Genomic DNA, 25,060 nt, shown 5'->3' with positions numbered 1-25,060 from the left:
GATGAAGTTGCATGACCAGTTGTCCTCTGCTATCTTTTTCTTAGTGCATTTTCAAAAATCCTTCCTTCAAGAATGTTTCTTTCAATTTTTCTGTATGTGTTTTCTGTCTCTCTCCCTACCCCCCTCTTTAGAAGGGGGGAAAAAAAAAACAATTTTTTTTTGAGACTTTCATTTTGGCACCTGCAATTGCTGGAGCTGAGTCCGTATACCCTAAGCAAATAGTTTAAATGGAAAATAGAGAAGTGAGCACTATTGTAAGCCATGGGCTGTATTTTGGTTCAGCCACTTTGACTGCAAATGCCAGTCGATTTCTGTTGTTTTTGGTGGGTAGCAAGGAAATGTGATCTCCCATACTGATGCTTCAAGAATCTTGTCCTTGTCTTTTATTTCCTTACATGATCCCCAAACTTGCCCCACTATTTCTCCTCTGAAACAGATGTCCTGCTTAAGGAGATGTGTCTGGCACTCACTTGCTCTGTGCCTTCACCTTTTTGTTCCGGTTTACACAGGAGCCCACAAGCCTCTCTCCTCAACCCTAGAGCCAACTGAAGGGTGGGCAGATCAGTAGCAGACCATCCCCACTGTCTAAGCTGATGAAAGTCTGCCTGCTGACGAGGTTGTGCTTCCTGAGAATCTGGGACAGATCCCTTTGCCAGCGTTCATCTCTCAAGCAGCTTTGTGCCCCAAAGAGAGCCACTTTTCCAAACCTCTTAACTTCTTTTCCCGGCTAGACTGCGAACGGGGACTTCAGGGGATTCCTTAATGTGGTTCATTATAAAGTCCAGGCTGGAAACCAGGGGCATCTCAGACTCTGAGTGTGCTTCTCCTGAAGCCGGGGAGTCCCTGGCGTGGATGCAGAAGATGCAGGCACTGTAGGAACTTCAGAGGTGGTGGCAGGTGCCAGGGTGTGGCTGCAGTTGTCTCCCTCTTCTCTTCCAGCAGAAGGAGCCACCTCTGAGACAGAGAAGAAGAAGAAAGAGAGACAGGAGGAGTGGGGAGAAGAGGGGGAGGCTGGTGGAGGGAGTAAGAAGGAAGGGGCGGGGGGTAGGGGCGCTCTGGGCGGGCGGGCACTTGTGAGGCTCAGGCTCGCACGCACGCCGCCTCTGTTTGTACACAGTGCGCTCCGGCTTGCTAGCTCCCCGCCAGCTCACGCTTCATTGTTCTCCAAGTCGGCAGCCCAGCCGCCGGCCGCAGCGACTGGAGCCGAGCGCACCGTCTGCGGGTCCGCGGGCGCGGGTGACCCAGCGCCCCGCCCCACCCGCCGTGCCTTGGCCGGGACCCACCCGCCGCAGAGGCTGAGCCCGCCGGCCACTCCTCGGAGCTCGCCCACCTCCCGGCGCCACCGGAGCGCAGGCAATAGGGGAAGCAACGTTCCTCTCTTGGGTCACCCCTCTTTCTCCTCCTCTCCGACAATTTGTTTCAGGAGACGCTGCGGGAAGAAGACATCTTCTTGAATCCTCTATCCGGGTGGGGTCTGCCGCTGCCCTGCGGTGCCACCTCGGCGACACTACTCTCCGCCAAGACCCTTGACCATCGGGGTCACGTCCAAGAGACGGGATCATGAAGCACTCGGTGGCTGCTTGGCTTCTGCTTGGGCTCAGCCTCAGCGTCCCTCAGTTCTGCAGAGGTGAGGCAAAGGGCCAGGGGCTGGCGGCGGGACAGGTGGTGAGTCCCCCTGGGAGACACCGCGAAGGGGGCTGGAGGCGGTCCGGGGGCGCGCCCGGAGTGGCTAGCCCAGTGGGCGGCCCGGAGGAGGCTGTGCACCCTATGTTGGGTGCCCGGGAAAAGTGCTTTGCAAAGTCAGAGCGGAGTGTTGGTGAGGCTGAGCTGGGAAGGGGGTGTGGGGTACCCAGATGAGATCTAGGAAAGATGGGGAGGCGGGAGAGAAATTTTGCACAGCTTACAGTCGCCAAGCAAACCCTCCCAGATCCCTGTGGGTGATGCCGGATGCAGGCGCCAGGCGGGGCTTTCGCTGGGGAGCCAGAGAAGCTAGCTCGCCCCGGGCGCTGAGTAGTTGAAAGGGGAAGAGGCTGGAGACCCACCGGGCTGTCCGCCTCCAGGGTGCGGTGCTCTTACTGCCAGGCCCACGCTGAGCAGTTTGCAAATCCGAACCTGGTGCTGGGAGTTTGGGCCATGGGTGCGGTGGAGACGGGTCTGACAAGTCCGTTCGGCTTGCTCCCGTTTCTCCATCCTGGACGTACTGCATCAATAATAGAAAAAACCCCCGGAACCCGCCTCTCCTGTAACCCCAAAGGCCCCGAGCTTTGCTCAGCATTTCCTCCTGGTATAAGCCTAACTCTTGGTAATAAGGAATCGTGCATTGCAAGACAGCCCTGGCGCCCCCGCCCAAGAGCGGAAAAGTTGTAAGAGCTGGTCTGGTGGTGGTTTTCATGACTTACATGAAATAAACCAGTCTGTTAAAAAAAATAAAATACAAGACTTTGAGGACTCTCCTGCTGAGTTGCGTAGCCGGCTTCCAGGTCCCTGGGAAGGATGTCTTGTCAGTACAAGTCATTCTGGCTCCATCTCCGCTAGCTTTGGGGTTGAAGTTAGCTGCCTGGAAAGAGCCAGGGGGATCATCAGGGACCCTGGGTGGGTCCTCGGAGGTGGACCTGAGTCCCTTCTGCGCCCACATATGCAGGCGGCCCCCTCTAAGTGTTCCGTGGGTAATGAAACGGACCGCAGGCTGCTTCAAGTGGAGAGCTGAGTGCAGTACAGGGTTTAAAATGCTGTGCCTCTCCAAAAGGTAGCTGGATTAAAACATGCATTGACTCTGATCCATTTAATATTAGACACTGCATGAATATTCTACACCATTTATCCATGCGCCCGTCCGTCTGTTTCACAGGAAAACTGTGAACTCTTGGGCTACAATTTGCCCAAGAAGCTGGGTGTTTCTGGCCAGATGCCCTCAATGCCAGCTAGTAGCTATCCAGGTCGAACCTTTCCTGGGGAGGGGGCTTCCCTGCTCCCTTCTTCCCCCAGAATATGGCTATTTTCCCCAGCGTGTAGGTGTATGTAGGTGTGTGCCTCGCTGGCGTTTACAACGTGCCCTTCCACTTATCCGGCAGAGGCAGCCACTCCACTGAAGGTTAAGGAATGGTAATGGCTCTGTAGTTGTGCTGCGGAGTCTCTCATCGATATGAAAAAGGCAGTACTCCCGCTACCGAGATTTCTCCTTTCTCTCATTTCCCCTCTGGATTCCTCCTGCACTTTGATCCCTTAGCGGGAATGGAAGGGAAAACAGCAGGCACTCCCATCTCCACCTTCCTTCCCTGCCTGCGTTCCCACCCAAACCGAAAATCACACACTCACGCACACACGGGCACCTACTCCATGCCAACATCGCCTCCACCATCAGTCCGGCACCCGCGTGGAGGTGGAGGGCTGAGTGGGTGGAGGAGGAGAAAGTGCGTCTAGCGTGGGGGCCGCGCTTGCCTCCCTAGGTCTGGTTGCAGGACACCTGGGGCATCGTGAGAGTATCCCAGCTCTGCACCTAAATCTTCCCGCGCCTAGGGAGCTTACTCTGCCAGGCAGTCCAACCTCGGTGTTATGCCTGGGCTCTCTTTCCGGCTCCTAAACAATGCTTCGGCACTGTATACTCCATGTTCTTCGGTAGATTTCTCTTTTTATTCCAGTCAACCTGTGGGGAAAGGGATAGAGGGCTGTAGGAAAGAAATGGACTGCTTTCCCTGAGCTCTTTTTGTTAAACTTGCGTCTCTCTAATTTATTCTCCCTTAGCCCTGCAAAAAGGCAGAGTGCATCTTGCATGACAGCTCCCAACAATTAAACTTTGAACAAACTTATTGAAGCCAGTGTTAATGATGAGAATTTCCCTTGCGCTGCCCCCACCTCACCTCCCCAGACATAGTTTGCCTATTGTATACCTTTTATGAATTGGTTCCCTGTGTGGGTTGCAATTTATGTGCATTAATGACTAAGATTTAATAAGGACATGTAATTCTTTTTATTAGTCATTTTTATTTTAAAATTAAACCCATGGATCAGTCAGATTGAATATTTTATTAACTCTTAAATTATTCATCGTTATGGGTTGCTCTAAAAAATCCAATACATGCATACAGTTGCAGCAAGCATGTGATATCTTATGCAATCTGTCCCTGTGCTTGCAGTTTGTGTCTGAAGTCTTTAAGCAAATAGCACTTTCTAAAAATGTCTAGACATATCCTAAATACTATGAATCATTGGCACTTGCATTTGCTTTTTTAATCAGTGGTGATTTTTAGTTAATTCTACATGGGGATCAATTAATACTTGAATAATCTCATTCCAAGTAAAAAACACCCATGCTTCTATAATTGCTACTAACTGTCTTTGCTGGAATAACAGATTTGTGTACTTTTAAAAATTATTACACATTAGTGTCTTCATTACCTGATTTACATGCTCATTAATTTTATACTTTAAATGCTAACTTCAGATCTAAGTGAAACATTTAAAAATAATTTTGAAATACTAAATTAAACATAATAACTAAGTGAAGATCAGTGCAAAGCCTTGACCTCTGTTATGATCCAAAACACATCCCCCACCCCCACCCCTATCTTAAACAATTTTTTTCTGATTATTTTAAAATATTTTCTTAGAGATGAAATGCATTTTGTTTTAAATTTATATAGTTTGGGGAAGACACATAAAAATACAAATTAAGGGTTACAAAATTGAAACGGTCTATTCTCCCTTCTGTGGTCTTGAACTTACAAAGATCTTCAAAACCAGGCAAATGTCTTTTACTTCTAAACTCTTCTCTGAATTAAAACTCTCTTATTTTTCTCAAATATCTTATCATCAGTGTTTATATAAAATGTGTATTCAGGATGTTGGGTATTTTTAATAAACATTTTACTAAAACTTGCCTTTAATGCTAGATATATGACTTTTCCTTCTCAGAAAATGATAGCAATGCAAAGGGTTAAAATATACATGACTAAACTAAAAAAGCCTGGTTACTCAAAGTCATGACAAAGTACACATTTGACAATTTTTAGATTCTAAATTAGTAGTCCAAACTCTTATTTTCTCTGATATTAAAGATACAAATTTTAATTAGGTAATTTATTTTGAAAACTTTTCATCTTTTGAAGGGTTTGATAGTGGGATGGCCTATATATGTTATCACTTGTATCCAGTTGTGAAAACCTGACTGACTTGAAAGTTTCCTAAAGACTAAGAAGGTTAATTCTGATATTTGTTGTTTATTGAATATACTTGCAGGTGCAAACAGCTTTGAGTATCATTTATGATGTAGTAAGTTCATTATATTCCTTGCCAAATAAAGAAACCCACAAAAATAGTGTGGGCTTCAGAACTCAATTCAATCAGATGAGAAACAGCAAATTTTGCAACTATGTAATTAATGGTATGGATTCTCTCATAGCTAATCAGTTTACTCCTATGACTTTATGTGAGTTTGATTTTATTCCCCAAATAGTTTGCAAGCTGACTTTATTATGTTAAAAAAAAATCATAGAAAACCAAAGCCAAGCTGTTTGTATTATTCAGTTCTTATCTGTGTTTTAAGGAAGATGTCTAGCATGTTTTTGTTTTTTAAGTCACAGCCCATGTAATGATTACCATCTTTTGGTTAATGAAAGAAACCTGTATTTATATATAAAAACTTAAGTAGTTGGCTATGTGAAATAGATTATTGAAAATTTTCTCATGGTTACATGATAATGCTAGAAATTAAGTACTTAAACTGAATGAATTGCCACTTAATTGTTACTGAAAATACCTCTAAACAATCTCTGCTTTGTGGGAATTGTTTAAGGGAAAAGTAGACTGGGATGCACTGTGCCCTTGCCAGCAGGTGTCAGGATAATCAATGGAGATATTTTTAAAGGAGGGATGCAGGTCAAGGGGAGTAAAGGAATAAATGCTTATCTGCAAATCAACATAAAGTGATTTTCTACTTTCTGTGAAACTGATGTTATTAGTTTTCATTGCTCCCCTGAGAAAGAGAGGGAAAGTGAGTTATAAGGACTTATTGCTTGTACCACAGGACTTTAACTTGGAGGCAGAGTAGTTCTAACGACCACACAGAAATAAATATATGTCAAGATTGAACCTTTATTTTTCAGGGGTTTCCTGAGTAACTTACAAGGAAATGTACTTAGAGCTAAGAGGCACTTTTAGTAAAGCGATTATTACTGAAATGTTTGGAATACTTTTAAGCTTACTTTCTATATCCACTGTAAATTTTATACATGGAAACGCTGTTCTGCTGATTTATGTGGATGTATATTCGTGAGTCTCAGTGAACTCCGGGAGTTGGTGATGGACAGGGAGGCCTGGCGTGCTGCGATTCATGGGGTCGCAAAGAGTCGAACACGACTGAGCGACTGATCTGATCTGATCTGATATTAAACTATTTATATGTGCAGATCTATAGTCCCGAAAGAGATTACCACTTATTCTTTTTGTCACAGTTTTAAAGTATATGTTTCCTGGAACTTGCAAGTTTCAAAATAAGCCATGTGGCCAAAAAAGAATAAATGATATGATAAAGTTTTATTATTACCTGTTTCAGACGTATTAATCCTTGTATATGTGACTATTGTGTTTCAGTATCTGTCAGTGACTTGACATTGTTTATTTCTAATTGGTCCTTAGTGAATAACCTTTCCTCAAAGGTTAGTTCTAGCATCTGCTGATATAACCCTTAAAACAGTATTAAACAGTAATACAGTATTTAACAGTATTAAAACAGATTCACCATTGCACCATTTCTATTATACAAATTCTCTCAGTTTTTTTATGAAGTCACTGATATCATGCCAAGTAGTCTGTCTCCAGTGGTATATCCTTTCTGTGACAGAGACCTCCTCAAATAACCCCTTTCCCAACATTTCTTTGCTGGTTAGCACTAGGGCACAGCATCCACTATACAAACTTGTCATCATTATTGAAATGCTGCAAATCTATAACACATTGTGGCATTTGCAGTTTGCTTTCTTGTGAGGAACAAAAAAAATATGATAATGTAAAGCTGCTACTACTAACTCCTGAGGTTTAAAACATAAATGGAAATAAATTAGGATCTGAATTATGGAGCAACTCAGGATTTTACGGAGAAGGTAATGGCACCCCACTCCAGTACTCTTACCTGGAAAATCCCATGGATGGAGGAGCCTGGTGGTCTACAGTCCATGGGGTTGCTAAAAGTTGGACATGACTGAACGACTTCACTTTCACTTTTCACTTTCATGCATTGGAGAAGGAAATGGGAACCCACTCCAGTGTTCTTGCCTGGAGAATCCCAAGGATGGGGGAGCCTGGTGGGCTGCCATCTATGGGGTCGCACAGAATCGGACACGACTGGAGCGACTTAGCAGCAGTAGTAGCAGCAGCAGGATTTTATACCTTGATTTAATCTGAGTGTCCTGCTTAAAACTGTCAACTGGTTAACAGTTTATATGCACCCAACTTGTAGAGAAGTCTCTTGCTTTACTTGTAGCACAGAGCTGAGAACCTAGGAGAAAACATCAAAAACTCCTAACCACTTAAAACAGATAATTGCATTTCTGCCTTAAATCATATAGAAGAGTCTATTCTCTTGGTTCCCAGGCTCACTATAAACTGAATCCCCAAAATTAAAGACATATGAGGTAATAAGTCAGGCTTAATCAGAGCAATAAAACATGACAGCTACTAGACAAAGAGGAGATTGAACAAAGTATATGTAAAAGCAAGGCTTCCTTACAGTGTAAGAAACTAGGAACCTTTATTTGGGGGAGGGGCTAAGTCTACCCTGGCAGAGAATATAGCCCTAGTTGAAGCAGCTACTGATCTTGTATACTAGGGAAAGACTCACTACCCATATGTTCAACATTTGGAGGGTACAGAGGCACTGAGATGTGTGTATTATTGAAGAGATTTTGTCCAAAATGTTTAAGCTTGAAAACCTGTTTAAAGGTAAAAGAGACATATCTGAAGAATATGCTGGTTTGAAACTTTGTTTTCCCATCATTTCAGAGATTATGTTCTTATATATATATTTTGATTGCATTTCTCCTAAAGTAATGAATGAAGGTACAAATTATCACATACAGGACTCAATTTTGTGGAAAAGAAGTAGATATCAGAATGCAGATACGATGTCAGGCAATTATTTGGTTATATTTTAGAAGAAAATATACTGCTATCTGTTTTACCATATGCATTATGATGATGATAGTCGCCATGTAGGATTTGTTCCAGAAGATTTAATAGTGCATGAAGTAGAATGGAGGATTTAAGTTCAAGAATTTAAGTGAAGGCTTTTTAAGTACTAAAGCACTTTTGTATGTGATTGTTACTATGGAGAAAGAAAATTGACTCTAGAGCTAAGCCTTACTCTTTCCATTTTCTAAAACAGGTCTGTATCAAACTGATCAGTCTCTTTAAAAATAATTTTCTATAGTGTAACATTCCATAGATGGAAAGGCCAAAGTTTTAATCTCTTGTTAAATGATTTTGTTTATGATTGAAAGTAGTCTCTAGGTGGGTCAGGACACCATGCATTCTTTTAGGTTTATGCTTGGTGTTTGATAAAGGCATGTATTTTGGGAATGCACAATAATCCTCTTCTTGTACTGAGGTTAGGATGACCATTTATATCTTACTGCCACTGGAGATCATGTGAACACCGCCCAAATCAAACAGGCTCATGACTCTTGAGCAGAGAAGACTGAAACAGTCAAGTGGGAACATTGAAGAATATTTTTATTGGAAATATTTTGCAGAACCCCTCCCAGTAATGTAGAGCAGTCTCCCATTTATAGGCACCAATCTTATCTGTGCTCACATCTCTAATACCCCTTTCTTCTCACATGTTTGGCTTCAAATATTAATTGAAATCTAATATTATCCACACTGTCTTTCCTATTTGTTTATTCATCTTTTTTTCTTTCATGTCTAAGCATCTTGCTAGATAAATTAACAAGGGACATTTGATATTTTTATTTAGTATAGTTAGTAAATCTAACATTTATTTAATACTTGTTATGTGCTCCCATGTTCTAAGTACCATCTTTGATTCTCACAAGGATTCTATGAAGTGACTCGTATTATTATTTACATATGAATGAGAAAACAGAGATACAGAGAGGTTAAATAATCTCCCAAATAAACAATCTACTAAGTATCTCTAGAAATAGAACCAGTTTAAATCTAGAGCCTGCTTTCTTAAATACTGGGCTCTGCTGTATTTCAATAAGTCACACATCCTCTATGTCATGGAAATGGTGTGTTAAGGGATTTTCTTATTTGTAGAACACACACATCATGTCCAGTTTCTGTTTAACTGGTGGATATTTTGGAAGGGACAAATTATATTTACTTTCTTAGGACAATACTTTTTAAATTTTCAAATTTAATTCGGTAAAACAAAAGTACATCTCTTCATCTTCAGAAATAAAGGTTGGCATATACTTGGTCAGAAGGAGTTAATATGTCTTTCAGAAAAATTCATCACTCGTATGAATAGGGAAGACAGGAATTAAAGAGAAGTTGAGAAGTGATTCAAAATGCATTTTCTTCAAAATCTTGCCACTCAATTTTACTTCAACTTGACTTTTATAATTTACTTGGTTTTCTAGGATTCCATTTCTCCATTGTTACTCAATTTGATATGGTGAGAGCATGCTTTCCCTATAATTTTCAGATATGTCGTGTAGGATAAAATGATTTTAAAGGTTAACAGATACATAATGTAGGACATAGAGATTTTAGAGGTTAATTAGGTTTTCATTTATGCAGTTTAATGAAGGTATTTTATTTGCTTTACATCCCATTCTCATTTAATTTTATTTCTGTGTAATCCCATTTAGAAATTGTAGCCAAACAAAAGCACCAAATGGTGCTCAAACCATATCAGCTAGAAAATTATATTTTATGATTTCGAGTTATTTAACCAAAATATGATTTATTTTTTAAAACTGGAATTGTATTTACTTTAAATATTTTACAAACTAATGAAAATTACATCATCTAATATGAGATCACTTTGTTAATATCTTCTTCTGTACATATGTACAGTATTTTATAGTTGAAATAGACCATTCATGATTTATTATTATATTTATTCCCTAAAATAATAATAATAAAACAATAGTTTAAATTTCATAAGCATTTCCTGTATCTATTTTAGGGGACATAAGCAGAACATTCTTAATGTCATTTAATGGATAAGGAACATGAAGTTCAAGAAAGTCACATCACATTCAACATGTCTTGTAATTCAAGCAGCCAATAATAAAGTTTGAACTTGATTCTGTGTGTTCTGATTCCAACTTAATTTTTTTTTTTTTTTTTTTTGTTTTCTGCTATCCCATTTTGCTCGAGGTAGTTATAGTTGGTGGTTTTTATTTTTTGTTTTTTCTTCAGTTCTTAAACTCACAAGATGAGAAGGAGCTGATGTACTACTTGGTTTTTCAGAAAATATTCTTACTGCCTCTCAGTACAACATTAGCACTTCCTTTCCATCAGTATATAACATTTCCTTTTCTCTTTGGATCCAATTACTAACTATGACAACATCCTGAACTTCCTCAAAGGCTTCTTCTTTATCCTTTGGCCCCTATAAGCTTGTGACTCTTTTAACATTCTGTTGTTAAACTTCCTGGAAGTTCCCAACACTAAATATTCCCATCTCCATTTTTAGGTACCTGCTGGCAATGCTGTTCATTAGACTTTGTCATCATGTGATTTGCTCATTTAACAGAACTTGAAATTTCTCAGACATTCCATTTTTTACTAGAATTTTCTCTCTTTTTACCTCTCCTTGTCCTTCATTCCCACTGAACTCACTCTGATCATTGCTCTAATTTTCAGTCCTTCTTATCTCTCTCCTTTTTCAGCCTATTCTTTGTGGTTATCCATTTCAAGAGATACTCAACCATTTGGGAATTTTTCAGCCCAAATACTTTCATTGTTTTTGCTTCATGAAATCTCAGGCTATGGTAATTTCCAAAGTCCCTTTCCCCTCTCTGGCCACGAGAAAACTGGAGTTCTGTCAAGAAGTGATAGGATCCACTGGAAATCCTGGCAAATTTGAAAGGCTAAGCTGTGGGTCCAAAGGGGAATGAGTAAGAAACATAGAAAGTGATAATATGAGGAATAAAATGATCAGGTGATTGTAGTAATTCTACTGTAATTAATTATTGATAATTATTAGTATAAATTTGAAAGTATGACCATAGGAGTTATGATTGAAGGAGAGTAAAAGGATAAGATTTCTGAAGGAAAATAATCAAAGCATTTGGAAAAATCATGTATGTAGGTACCAACATTCCAAAAAAAATTATACCAGGAGAAATATTTTGGAGGCAAGGAGAGTGAACTAGGAACACAAACCTTTAAGGATTGAGAGAATGTGGTACAGATATCAAGAGATAACTATAATGGGGGGTAATATTGGATAATAGAGGTCTTTGGCATGAAACTGAAACTGGATAGGTTTTTTATTGCTGTTGTTTGAGGGGAATGGGAGAATGTTTAGGAAGTTGCACTGAGGAGCCATGAGTTGTATTGAGGGACCCAGGCCACATCTCATGTCTAGAAGCCACGGGAGAGAGAATGGTAACCATGTAAGAGGGCTGCAGAGTAAATAATGACTCAGAGGAGAGATGATTTCCTCTTGAGCAGGGAGGCAGATGTAATAGCCTAGTCCTAGTCAAGGCTATCAGAGAAGGCAATGGCACCCCACTCCAGTACTCTTGCCTAGAAAATCCCATGGACGGAGGAGCCTGGTAGGCTGCAGTCCATGGAGTCGCTAAGAGTTGGACATGACTGAGGGACTTCACTTTCATTTTTCACTTTCATGAATTGGAGAAGGAAATGGCAACCCACCCCAGTGTTCTTTCTTGGAGAATCCCAGGGACAGGGGAGCCTGGTGGGCTACTGTCTATGGGGTCGCACAGAGTCGACATGACTGAAGTGACTTAGCAGCAGCAGCAGTCAAGGCTATGGTTTTTCCAGTGGTCATGTATAGATGTGAGAGTTGGACTGTGAAGAAAGCTGAGTGCCGAAGAATTGATGCTTTTGAACTGTGGTGTTGGAGAAGACTCTTGAGAGTCCCTTGGACTTCAAGGAGATACAACCAGTCCATCCTAAAGGAGACCAGTCCTGGGTGTTCATTGGAAGGACTGATGCTGAGGCTGAAACTCCAATACTTTGGCCACCTCATGCGAAGAGTTGACTCATTGGAAAAGGCCCTGATGCTGGGAGGGATTGGGGGCAGGAGGAGAAGGGGATGACAGAGGATGAGATGGCTGGATGGCATCACCGACTCGATGCACATGAGTTTGAGTGAACTCGGGGAGTTGGTGATGGACAGGGAGGCCTGGAGTGCTGCGATTCATGGGGTCACAAAGAGTCAGACACGACTGAGCGACTGAAATGAACTGAGCTGAGGCATCATGCTCTTTGACAGTCTTCATCCTACGCTTTTTGACACATTGAGCTCATTAAAATAATCGATATGTTCACTAAGAGCTATGCTTTTAAGCACATTGAATATGTTTTCATATGCAACAGCTCCTTTAAGCCTCACAAAAATTCAGGGGATTATTATTATCCCCATTGACAGATAAAGATATAGACAGAATAATTCTATTCGGAGTGATAAGCACTCACAACTAGGTTTTGCAGACCCAAGTCCAGGATTCTTCTCACTTTAGCAACATTACAGAGAAAAGCCTTAAATCCAAGGAAGGATCCCTTCTAAATTTAAAGCACAGCTGCATAAGATGTCTGCAGTTATGCCCTGACCTACTTTGTCCTATTCAGGCCTGTGCATATTTTGAGGTCTGCAGAGTTCAGGCTACAGGGTATAATGTCTGTGTGTGCATGGTGCCTTAATCCTTGCCCATCTCGGATTATTTGTTCAAATGGTTCTTACTGGAAAACAGCATTATTACTATGGGAAGTTTTTTTCTCTTTGTAACATGCTCATAATTTTGCAACCTTGTCCATAAAGAATTCCTTTTTCTCAAATTTATGTTTCAGGTATTTGTCAACCATGATGTTCCTTCTCGAGTTTCTGACATGCTAAAGTCGTACATATTTTTCCTTTAATCTGTCCTTGTAAGCCATTCCTTTCATCATTTTAGTTGTTTCATTTGGAATCTGTCCAAGTAGCCTACATATTTATGCAACAGGCTTGCCAAAGTCTCAAAAGAGAATTCTAGGGATGTGCTTACTAAAATAATGCCACACACATTAGTCTGTAGTTTTTAATTGTGCAAATACGATTGTTTTGCTGGTTAAGTTTTTCTATCTATGCCTTTTTTATTTCATAATTTTGTTTTGTGTTAGCCTTCACTGGAGTTTTGCTTTATATTTTTCTTCATTCTGTATTCAGTATAATGATCATTACTACTATATGATGCATTCTCTGCCCACAGAATCTCAGAATAATCTGATTTCTTCCCTGCAAATTATATTATTCTGCTATTTATTGCTGTTTTAATATCATGTATATATCAGCTAAATAATAATGCAATGTACAAATTCCCATCCTTAGCTTTTTTTGCATATTTATTTATTTTTGGGTCTGTAAATTATTCATTATCTTCTTGAAACCATCATCTGTCTCTATTCCTGTATTTTTCCTATTGCTTTATTTATTTCTAGCTATGTCCTCTGATATGCTGCCATTTTCTGTTCCCAGATCATTCCTCAGCTTAAACTGCACAACCTCAGAGAATCTTTCTGATAGTTTTCTCCAAGTAACTGAGGCTTCAGCACACACACACACACACACACACACACACTATATTCCTGTCAGTTTCTATTATCTGATCTTTTTTGAAATTACAGCATTTTTCAAAAATCATATTATATAATCACTTGCTTGTTCGCTTATTTGTTTTTCTCTCTTGTTTGTAATGTATTCTTGCAAGCTCCATCAGGGTGGAAGAATATTAATGTATATGAAAAGTGAAAGTGAAGTTTCTCAGTCATGTCTGACCCTTTGGGACCCCTTGGGCTGTAGACTTCCAGGTCCCTCCATCCATGGGATTTTCCAGGCAAGAATACTGGAGTGGTTTGCCATTTCCTTCTCCAGGGGATTGTCCCGACCCAGGAATCGAATCCCGGTCTCCCATGCTACAGGCAGACTCTTTACCATCTGAACCACCAGGAAAGCTATTAATGTGTATATCTACCTGCAAACATGATGCCTTGTATAGAGTAGGTACTCAATATTTGTTGCCTGAATGGCGTACATGGATGAGTGAAAAATATGGAGATAGATAATGCTGCTCATGTATAAATTTTTCTCTGGGTTAAAAAAAAGTGTTCCTTTGATAGACCCATTAACTCATTTAATAAATTCTTATCTACTTGACACACTGATGCAGTGACGTGTGATTTATGACACGAGTGATACACTCTTAGAAAGCAATAAATACACAAGTACTGGCAAACGCTGAGAGCTGACTAAGTAAATTACCTACTTGTTTCCACAGCTGTCTAACTTATAAACACTTTAAAATCAAGATTTGGGTTTTACCTTAAATTATCAAATTGCAATAACGTAGTCATTGAATATGGAAGATAGTAAGCTTCAGACTGTCATTTTATTATCAAAAGTTGACAAGAAAAGTATGTGCAACAAGGCAAAGTACTTGGTGGTTTTCCTTGTCAGGGGAAGGAGCTGCAGGTAGCTCTTTAATCTGCTAATTGCCGAGTATCCTGGCGATCACTCCCATGAGTTCTACCAGCAATGACTTTCCTCCAAGCCTATCCTTTTCCTCATCCCACCACACAGCGACACCTGTGAACCCAGATGTACTTGGCAGAGAGGAAAAGACAGCCTGGGTGCTGTGTCTGTCCAGGAGCCCAGAGCCTCTGAAATAGCTCTGTTTAGAGTTGCTTGTGCCATGACAATATTTATGTCACTGCAAACTGCTCTTTATTCATCTTTGGGCAACTATACTGCTGCCTCTCTTAAATGCCTCAGTGGTTCTGAAACAGTTTGTATGTTTGTGACCCCAGTAATTGTGTGATTTCCACTCGCAGTCTCAAAGCTCTGAAAATGGCATATATGTCTATAAAAGATATAATGGCAAAGGATTATGTAGAATAAAATTTATAAAATATATTGCTTTGCTCCTTTTTATGTGATAAGAAAGAAACTTTGGCTTTGTTTGTTTTTTGAAGGGTAGTTAACTCCTTTGTTTTGAAGTTTTAATTATTTTTGAACTTTAAAGTATATGCTCATTGAAGAAAAGTTTTAATGGTGACACTTCAGTATATATTTAGGGACTTGTTTCAATAAATATCAATCTACTAGTTTTATAATTTATTCAATAACTTTATTGAGTAGAGGTGGACACCGAGAACTGTTCTGGGTGTTGGAATTACAGACAGTGAACAAAAATTCCTATCCACTAGAGCTTACGTTCTAATGGAAATTGAATTACGTTCAACTAAGGAAATTGTCTTGGAGGTTAAAAGGAGGAGGTAGGTATTTCAACAGTGAATTTCATTTTTATGTAGGGTATTTATGTCAAGCTTGACTTCAAAGATATTAAGGAAGTGACTTATATGTTGCAAGTATATTGTCTCAGGTTTCATTTCTTTATATTTGTTACGTTTATTATGCAACAGTTAAAGCAAGTTTATTTTGTAAAATACATTTTATTTTCCTTTATGAATTCTGCTTTTGTTATCATATATGAATGTGTAAGAATTGCCATTTGTTTTCCCCACCAGTGGTTATCTGTGTGTCCCAACATGATTTAAAACAGCTGTTGGAAAATGAAGCATGTATTATGCTAAATGATAGTATATATTTGCATCAGCTCAGAGACATATTTACTGGGTTGCTACATTAATGTGACAGTGACACATGGTTTTAGTTATTGTAGCTTTGTAGTATGTTTGTGCTACTGTGTATAATTATTTAGAGATATCTGAATATAGTCTGGTAATAGTTTAGTTGGGATGTTTACATCTATCTTTATAAGTTATATTTTGAACTGTATTTACCAAGCTTGGTTTTGGGGCACTAGTAGATATGCAGAATTAAGAGAAGTTTCTGTCTTGTGGAGCACTTTAAATGTTCTATAGGAATTTTCTGTTTCTTGAAGTTTTGACATAACTCATATACTAGGCTGTCTGACCTGTTTTTTGAGTACAATATTTTCTAATTTATTCACATATATAGCATTAAAATGTTTGCAAAAATTATGTTTTGTTCATGCAAATGCAGAGAATTAAAAAGTTATGTAATTCTGTCACCCTCCTGACAAAATTGCCACCTCCAAAGGAATCAGGGTCATCTTTTCTTCTGCTGTGTTTTGCTACCTAAAACTTCAACTTCTTTCAGTCCTAATGCCAGTCCACAAAAATAGCTTAATAAAAATTTCCTTAAGAATAGTAGCAGTAACACTATTTAAAATATTTTAGCTAGTGTTATTAAATTGTTTTTTTAAAGAAATATGCTTTATTTTGCTTTTTACACACCAGTCAGAATGGCTGCGATCCAAAAGTCTACAAATAATAAATGCTGGAGAGGGTGTGGAAAAAAGGGAACCCTCTTACACTGTTGGTGGGAATGCAACCTAGTACAGCCACTATGGAGAACAGTGTGGAGATTCCTTAAAAACTGGAAATAGAACTGCCTTATGATCCAGCAATCCCACTGCTGGGCATACACACTGAGGAAACCAGAAGGGAAAGAGACACGTGTACCCCAATGTTCATCGCAGCACTGTTTATAATAGCCAGGACATGGAAGCAACCTAGATGTCCATCAGCAGATGAATGGATAAGAAAGCTGTGGTACATATACACAATGGAGTATTACTCAGCCATTAAAAAGAATACATTTGAATCAGTTCTAATGAGGTGGATGAAACTGGAGCCTATTATACAGAGTGAAGTAAGCCAGAAGGAAAAACATAAATACAGTATACTAATGCATATATATGGAATTTAGAAAGATGGTAACAATAACTCTGTATACGAGACAGCAAAAGAGACACTGATGTATAGAACAGTCTTATGGACTCTGTGGGAGAGGGAGAGGGTGGGAAGATTTGGGAGAATGGCATTGAAACATGTAAAATATCATGTAGGAAACGAGTTGCCAGTCCAGGTTCGATGCACGATGCTGGATGCTTGGGGCTGGTGCACTGGGACGACCCAGAGGGTTGGTATGAGGAGGGAGGAGGTAGGAGGGTTCGGGATGGGGAACACATGTATACCTGTGGCGGATTCATTTTGATATTTGGCAAAACTAATACAATTATGTAAAGATTAAAAATAAAATAAAATTAGGAAAAAAAAAAAGCTCATTTTAAAAATTATATATGGATCATAAACCTCAGCTTATTTTTGAATTAACAGTTTCTTGATTATACTTTTCAATACAAGAATTAACTTAGATTTCGATACCAAAGTACAATCACATTATTGGAATTTTTCCCCTAGTAAGTGTAGATGTTTATTATATGTATGTAAATGTTTAATCCTTTATTATAAAGGAAAGTATTAAATAAGTTAGAAGAATAAAATCCCTAATGAATGACTTATTTAGTTCATTGTAGAGTTCACATGATGATTACTTAAAAAATAAAATATATTCATATATATTCCTTGGTTTACACAGAAAGCCAATAAAGCCCCTGATACGGAATTGCTCTGTTCACAGAGGCCTCAGGTGCATTCTCAGTGGGGTGAAGACACAGAGCGCCTTCCCGATCGGGTCTTAGAAGCCCAGGCAAAAAAGTGAACTCAGAGGGCCTTTGTGCTCCATGGAGTCTGCCTGAAAAAAAAGGGAGAGAGAGAGAGAAAAAAAAAAAAAAGAAAGACACAGAGACCAGAGCTCTGGTGAAGTGGGATCCGCAGCTTTATTTTCAAAAGGAACTTTTATACTCTGAGTTACACATTTCTCAAAGTAAAAGATAGAGTCAGCTCAACGTTCCATCAATTTTACCTTTATCAAAACCAGGACATTTTCTGTACACCTTTTCATAAACAAAGGTCTTATAAAAAAAAAATAAAAATAAAAAAATAAAAATACATATATTCAGAATTCAACTTTACAAATAGGAAAACAAAAATAAGCAAAATTGTTACTAGAAATAATTTCTGTATATGCTTTGGCAAGTGGTATAGATCAGTTTGAAGTAACAATTCTTCATTATTTTAAACAGATTATTTAGTTTTATGTTCTTCATAATTCAAGATTACTTTGAAATATTAAATGTTATTACAGCAGCTGAATAGTTTACCAATCTAGGGTTGGAGTTTTCAGATTGCTGATATAACTTTAATTGGGACTGTGTTATAAATTCAGTCAATTGACTTTGGGATAGGAAGAGGCATGAACTCTTCCAGGATCAATTGTTTTTGAAAGCAATTATTAGGAGCAAAGATTAGCCCAGGCAGCTGGAGCATGCAAAGTTTAACGATGACTTCTTGGACTCATTTATGTTGGTATATCAGTCTGAAAGTATGCATTTTAATATGTAGCTGCTTTATAGAGAACTTAATATTTGTGTCATTTGGCAATATGAGGAATATAAACCATCACTCCATAACATTTATTAGGTGTAGCTTGAATCAACCCTTTGTTTTTTTCCAGAAGTCATAGGAAAATACTGACTCTGAGGAAGATACAATTTAACAATTTAGAGCTTATTCACATGGTTTGCTGGTTCCCTGATTCATACAAAAGGAAATTAAAGTAAAATGAATTGAATAGTTTGGTTTCTCTCCAGGAATTTAAACACTGTTGTTTCTTTTGTTGGAGTAATAATCATGGTATGTAGTAAAGCAACAAGGTATTATTGATATATGCTTTTAAAGCTGATAATCCAGAAATTAAATGGAAGGCACTCCAGGAAACCTACTAATACATGTTTATAGTTAATACTTAATTCTTTTGGCATTATGCTCATTTGGGAAGTTGGCTTATACATATCCTACATTAAGTTCATTTTGTTATGTATCTACATAGGATGTTATTGGACGGTGTTGTTACTCAGACTGCTATGGAGCAGCATACAGAAAACTCTTGTATAACCAGAGTATTTGTGACTTCTAGTTTAGGTTATTAGACTTATTATGTTGGGATGGTCAATGTTGGTTCTTTGGGTTTATGAAAATTGCTGATATATTTGCAGTAACAGTGTTTAAGTGTTCGTTGCTCATTCGTATCTAATTCTTGCGACCCCATGGACTGTAGCCCACCAAGCTGTTCTGCCCATGGGATTCTCCAGGCAAGAATACTGGAGTGGGTTGCCATTTCCTTCACCAGGGATCTTCCTGACCCAGGGATCTAACCCAGGTCTCTTGCATTGCAGGCAGATTCTTTACCATGAGCCACCAGAAAGGTACTATAAATTTTAGAGGCATTTTGATATGCAAAAAAGCATAATAACCTGAAATATCTAGTTCAGTGAATTTTCAAAATTGTATGTGCCCATTTAATCACTAACTAAAACATGATATAGACTGTTTTCATAATCCTAGAAAATTCTCCCATGCTATATGTCCAACCAAATTCCATCCTTACCTGCCTCTCTCCAACATCTGTATTTTATTTCTGTCACCATAGATTAACTTTGTCTGGTTTTAGACTTCAAACCATTGTTAGGAGCAGAAGAGAGAGTGACTGAGAGAGAGAGAGGAAGTCCTTCTTTTTCTTGAATAATAATTCATACATTTATAGCACAATTTGTTTTCTAGTTGTTGGACAATTGAGTTGTTTCCTGTTTTTAGCTATTATGCATAAGGTAATCTGAAAATATTATACACTTTTTTTATAGACATGGATTTCATTTCTCTTGGATGTTCTCTAGGATATTCTCTAGGAATATCTATTCCTAGATATTCTCCAGGAATAGAATTGTTAAGATATTCTCTAGGAATAGAATATCTATTCCTAGATATTCTCTAGGAATAGAATTGTTAAGTCATAGGCTGATATGTGTTAACTTGATGAAAACCTACTTGACAGATCTCTAAAATACTTGTATCATTTTACTCTCCCATATGTGTGAAGGGTCCAATTATTCCCATGTCCTCACCAAAATTTGTTCTACAGTTGACGAACAATGAAAGGTTTAGGGTCATTAACTCTCCACCTAAAAGTGACCCTCACAGTTTAAATTCCTGCTGTTCAAGGGTCAACTGTATTATTCTTTTGATTGTAGCTATTCCAGTTGATAAGAAATAGTACCTCACTATATTTTAAATGTGTACTTCTTAATGCCTTAGGATTTGAGGACATAGGAGTTTCTTGATATTCATATATCTTTGGCAAATTGTTCAATATTTTGCAAATACTACTTTTTGTTGTTGTCTGGGAATTTTAAAGTTGACCTGTAGAAGTTCTGTATATATCCTGGATATGATTACTTTGCAAGATATATATAGCAAATGTGTTTTCTTAGCCTGTGACTTCATAGTCATTTCTTACTAGTGTGTTTTGATGTAGAACTTACTGATTTTGATGAAGTGCATTTTATCAACATTTTTATTTTAGAGTGTTTCTAATGTTCTAAAAGGTCTTTGCCTGGTCAAGTGTCACAAATATATTGTTTATTCTTTCCCTCTAGAAATCCCATATTTCTGATTTTTATATTCAGGGTTATTATCCTTCTTAATTTTTGTATGTATCGTGAGGTATAGATTGAGGTTTGTTTTCCATAGAGAGATCAATTATTTTATCTTCATTTGTTGGAAAGACTGCTTTCTCCTTTGAATTGACTTGCTGCATAGTTGTGTCTATTCTGTGTCTTTAATCTCTTATCTTTACACCACTACCAGGGTGCCTGGATTACTTTAGCCATATAGTAAGGCTTGAATTTATGTAATTCTTCTAAATTTACTTTATTCTCTATCTTTTGTACTTTATCTAAATTTTAGGATTGTCAATTTCTTCAAAAAAGCTTGCTAGGATTTTGATTAAAATTGCATTAAATTTGTAGATTGCCTTGACAAGAAGGGACATATTAACAATACTATATCTTCCAACCAATTAAAATGTTTTATTTGTTCATTCATATATCTGTGTGGATCCATAGTTAACAAAAGGACTCATTCCTTTTACTTTTGTAAGGTTTTATAAAATAGAAACCATTTTTACATTGATGACTCATGCTTACTTTGTTTTAAAATGGAAATTAAGTATTAAAAGTGGAACTCATTCAGCACCATAGTAAGCCTCACAGTACTTACAAAAGCACTTTACACATAGAATATACTGTATAGACAAATTGAAAACCATTTTATTAATACTTGTATAACATGACTATGCTGTTAGGAGGAAAACCAGCCTTCCCAATAATGAAGTCTTTTTTAAAACTAAAGTATATAAATATGTAAGTTTCCAGAAAAATAAACTGAGATTCATAGCATTATACCAGTTTAAAGCTCAAAAACAAAACCTTTAAAACACTGAATAGTTGATGACATCAGAGAAGGTGAGAGTACCTGTGATAATTTTATTCTCCTAGAAATAAAGATTGCACTTTAGCCACCTTGGTTAAGTAAGTGCTTCTTCTATTTATAAAGATAATGGTAGTTTAGTTATTTATAGCTTTATACAGAATAGTCAGGTTCCCAAGGCAGGAAGCTGTTGGGCAGAGGCTTCATCCTGCTTTAGAAGCTTTAAGATTGTGTGTGTGTGTGTTGATGACCTTGTCCCAGAAGGGTGTTATCACCAGAAAGCTTTTGCTTTGACTGAATCTCTTGAACCAAGTCCAAATTAATGTGATTTTCTTTGAAACAAGTTAAGCAAAACCCATCAATTGTCTGTCTTTTCTATCCCCGCTTGTTTTGCAGAACTGACTTAGGAAAGCGGACCAAAGCTATGCTGAAAGGCGAGATACATGATTTTGAGCCCCTCACCGTTGTCACTTTTCCCACATTTGAAAATATTTTATGAAAAAACATTCCTAGAACAATCTTGCTATATAACTGTAAGCCACTCCTCAAGTAAATTTTTTTGTCGCTTCATATGATAATTAAATGCTAGACTGAGTTATTGGAAAAGGGATTGCATTCTTTTTGCTTGAGAGGCCATTATTAGAAGCGGATTTATATCCAGTCTCCTCCCATGATTTAGATATACCATATATGAGTACAGTGAAATAAAATTGTTTTAAAAGACTACCTTTTGCTGTGTGGATCTGTGATAAAATTCCTCAGATCTTTACCAAGCCCTGCTTTGAAATTTGCTAAGGTCTTTTTTCCTTTCAGTGTTTACTGAGGTTCTCATTTAGGTAATTACGATTCTGGAGGTTATAGCCTACACAAGTGATGGCATTACTTATTCCTTCTTTACTAATTTAATAGGAAATGACTGATAAAGGGCATTCCATTTATCTACTCACTTCACATTAGGAGATGCTTTTGAGGGCCGTGAATTTATTCCCAGGCTTCAAACACCTTGGCTTTAATTTATCAAACTTCGGTCTGTAAGTAAATTAGCGGGATTCCTGCTGAAATAATTGAATTCAGAGAAGGTTGTACAAATAGTTGTTCCTATAGTTTCTCACACATTTCTGTAGGGTCCGAAACTGTTCGAAAGCAATTAGAGTCTGAATTACTCAGTTGCACCTGTAACACCTGTTCTTTGACCTTATAAAATCTCGCCTTTTCCCTCTGTTAACCCTCATCTTGCCTTCCCTTACTTTTCAATTCAGTTTATATCATTTTGCCTCTTATGTGACATGTGAATCTTCAACTCACCCAGGTCTTGAGCTGCTTTGACTCGGTGTTCGTTCAGGCTTAGATAGTAGTAACAATGGTGTTTCAGTACTAGAAACATGATCTGGTCACTGCACTCAGGATAGATTCATTTCCTCTATATATATAGGAAATATAATTTTTAAAACCATTATATCAGAATATAAATTTTTAATTCCATAATCATAATTATCACTGAGGATACAAAACGATACAGAAGACTTCTTGCCATTTACTGCTTATTTATTGGGGATTTAGAAAAGAAGAGTTAGTTGAACAGCTTGAATGTTTAACAGTCTGAGTCTAAGATCATCCAACCGCAGCAGAGACACACCTGTTCCACGGTCTGTGTTGCATTCTCCTTCTCAGTGCTTGGATGGACGATGCCACGGTTAGCCAAGGTAGGCCTCTCTGTCTCGGGTTTGGATGCTCTAACTGCTGAATAACCTCTTTCCCTAGTCCTGCTCATCTACCAACACACTCTGACAGTCTTTCTTTGGATGAGTATACATTCCATTATGTCCATATCAACTGTTGCTGTCCTGGAAAGTCAATCTTTTCTCTCTGTGGAAAGTATAAGTTTTAGTCTCTCAATTGTGTCTGACTCTTTGTGACCTCATGGACTGTAGCCTACCAGGCTCCTCTGTCCATGGAATTCTGCAGGCAAGAATACTAGAGTGGGTAGCCATTCCCTTCTCCAGGAGATCTTCCTGACCTAGATATTGAACCAGGGTCTCCTGCCTTGCAGGCAGATTCTTTACTATCTGAGCCACCAGGGAAGCCCCTTTTCTGTCTATTGGGATTTTATAATATAACTAGCAGTTGGAAATTTTATTTTTCAGTTTTCCAAGTTCTTAGGGGATTATGAACATGTTTAAAACTGCAGCCATAATATGCCTGAGCCATTTACCTGAGGGCCATTGTTGTTCAGTTGCTCTTGGGTCTGGCTCTTTGCGACCCCATGGACTGTTGCCCGCCAGGCTCCTCTGTCCATGAGATTTTCCAATCAAGAATACTAGAGTGGGTTGCAATTTCCTTCTCCATCTTTTAAGTTTAATGATTAGCAGTGTGTCATATCATGTATCTATTTAAATTCTTATGTGATCAAATTCTGGGTAAAAGTTGGGCATGGGAGAGGACATTAATCCAAATTCTTACTGTGTTGAGTATAGCCTCCTTGCACATTTTATGATAATGATATAAAGGCAGACATGCCTGGTAATGTCTTAATCAAATGGTTGATAAAAATTTCATTCTTCATATTTGAGTCATCTTGGACTGAAACCACAAGCTAAAAAATGCAAAATGCTAACTTGTCTGGGGCAGAGCAGCAGAAACCTTAAAATGGCAGTTCTTTATAAACCCAAATTCTCATACCTAGATGAGTGTTCTCCTTCAAGGTAATCACCCCGAGATGTTTATTCCTTTTTTCCAAATGATGCCATAGTTATTCAAATAGTGTCTTAAACTCCTTTTGAAATTTCCTTTAAAGCCATAGGATAAAATGAGAACCATCTTTTTTTCATGCAATGATTCACTTTGGTCCCCAAACTCAGCTTTAACTAGTTTACTAGGTTTGATATCGAGAGATGTTTTACTTCTAGAAAATGTATATAACCTTAATTTACCCCCAAACTACCATTTAGGTACTTTAGTATATTATAGTACAATACATGAAAGCAATTTCAAAAGGGAACTTTATGCTCTTTTAGAGTTTGCTCACATCACATTATTATAGATATTTATAATTATCAGCAACACTTTTCTGTGACCTTATGCTTTACATATGATTAGAGAAAGCTGCCCCACTTAGGGTCTAATGAGAAAGGAAGATGCATCAAATAATTAGAGTTCAGTTCAGTTCAGTTCAGTTGCTCAGTCGTGTCCGACTCTTTGTAACCCCATGAATCGCAGCACGCCAGGCCTCCCTGTCCAACACCAACTCCCGGAGTTCACTCAGACTCACGTCCATCGAGTCAGTGATGCCATCCAGCCATCTCATCCTCTGTCATCCCCTTCTCCTCCTGCCCCCAATCCCTCCCAGCATCAGAGTCTTTTCCAATGAGTCAACTCTTCGCATGAGGTGGCCAAAGTATTGGAGTTTCAGCTTTAGCATCATTCCTTCCAAAGAACACCCAGGGCTGATTTCCTTCAGAATGTACTGGTTGGATCTCCTTGCAGTCCAAGGGACTCTCAAGAGTCTTCTCCAATACCACAGTTCAAAAGCATCAATTCTTCGGTGCTCAGCTTTCTTCACAGTCCAACTCTCACATCCATACATGACTACTGGAAGGCTAGGTGTATTTCCAGAACACAATCTCTATTTGTAATGCATTCAGTGGAACTGGCC

At 38.5% G+C, this 25,060-nt stretch overlaps 1 protein-coding gene across 2 annotated transcripts in view; it reads left to right on the top strand.

Annotated features, from left to right (window-relative positions):
- Positions 1–1,073: 1,073 nt before the first annotated feature.
- EDIL3 (EGF like repeats and discoidin domains 3) overlaps positions 1,074–25,060 on the top strand; it is a 489,721-nt gene continuing 465,734 nt past the window's right edge. For both annotated transcript variants that reach the window (XM_005903751.2, XM_005903750.2), the window contains exon 1: positions 1,074–1,627. In XM_005903751.2, the coding sequence (XP_005903813.1) occupies positions 1,561–1,627 (67 nt within the window). In that variant the 5' untranslated portion in view covers positions 1,074–1,560. The remainder of the gene's footprint in view (positions 1,628–25,060) is intronic.

Source organism: Bos mutus, chromosome 7, assembly GCF_027580195.1.
Source record: "Bos mutus isolate GX-2022 chromosome 7, NWIPB_WYAK_1.1, whole genome shotgun sequence".
Classification (NCBI taxonomy): domain Eukaryota; kingdom Metazoa; phylum Chordata; class Mammalia; order Artiodactyla; family Bovidae; genus Bos; species Bos mutus.
Note: the sequence above shows the minus strand (reverse complement) of the source record. Positions and strands in the feature narration are given on the sequence as shown.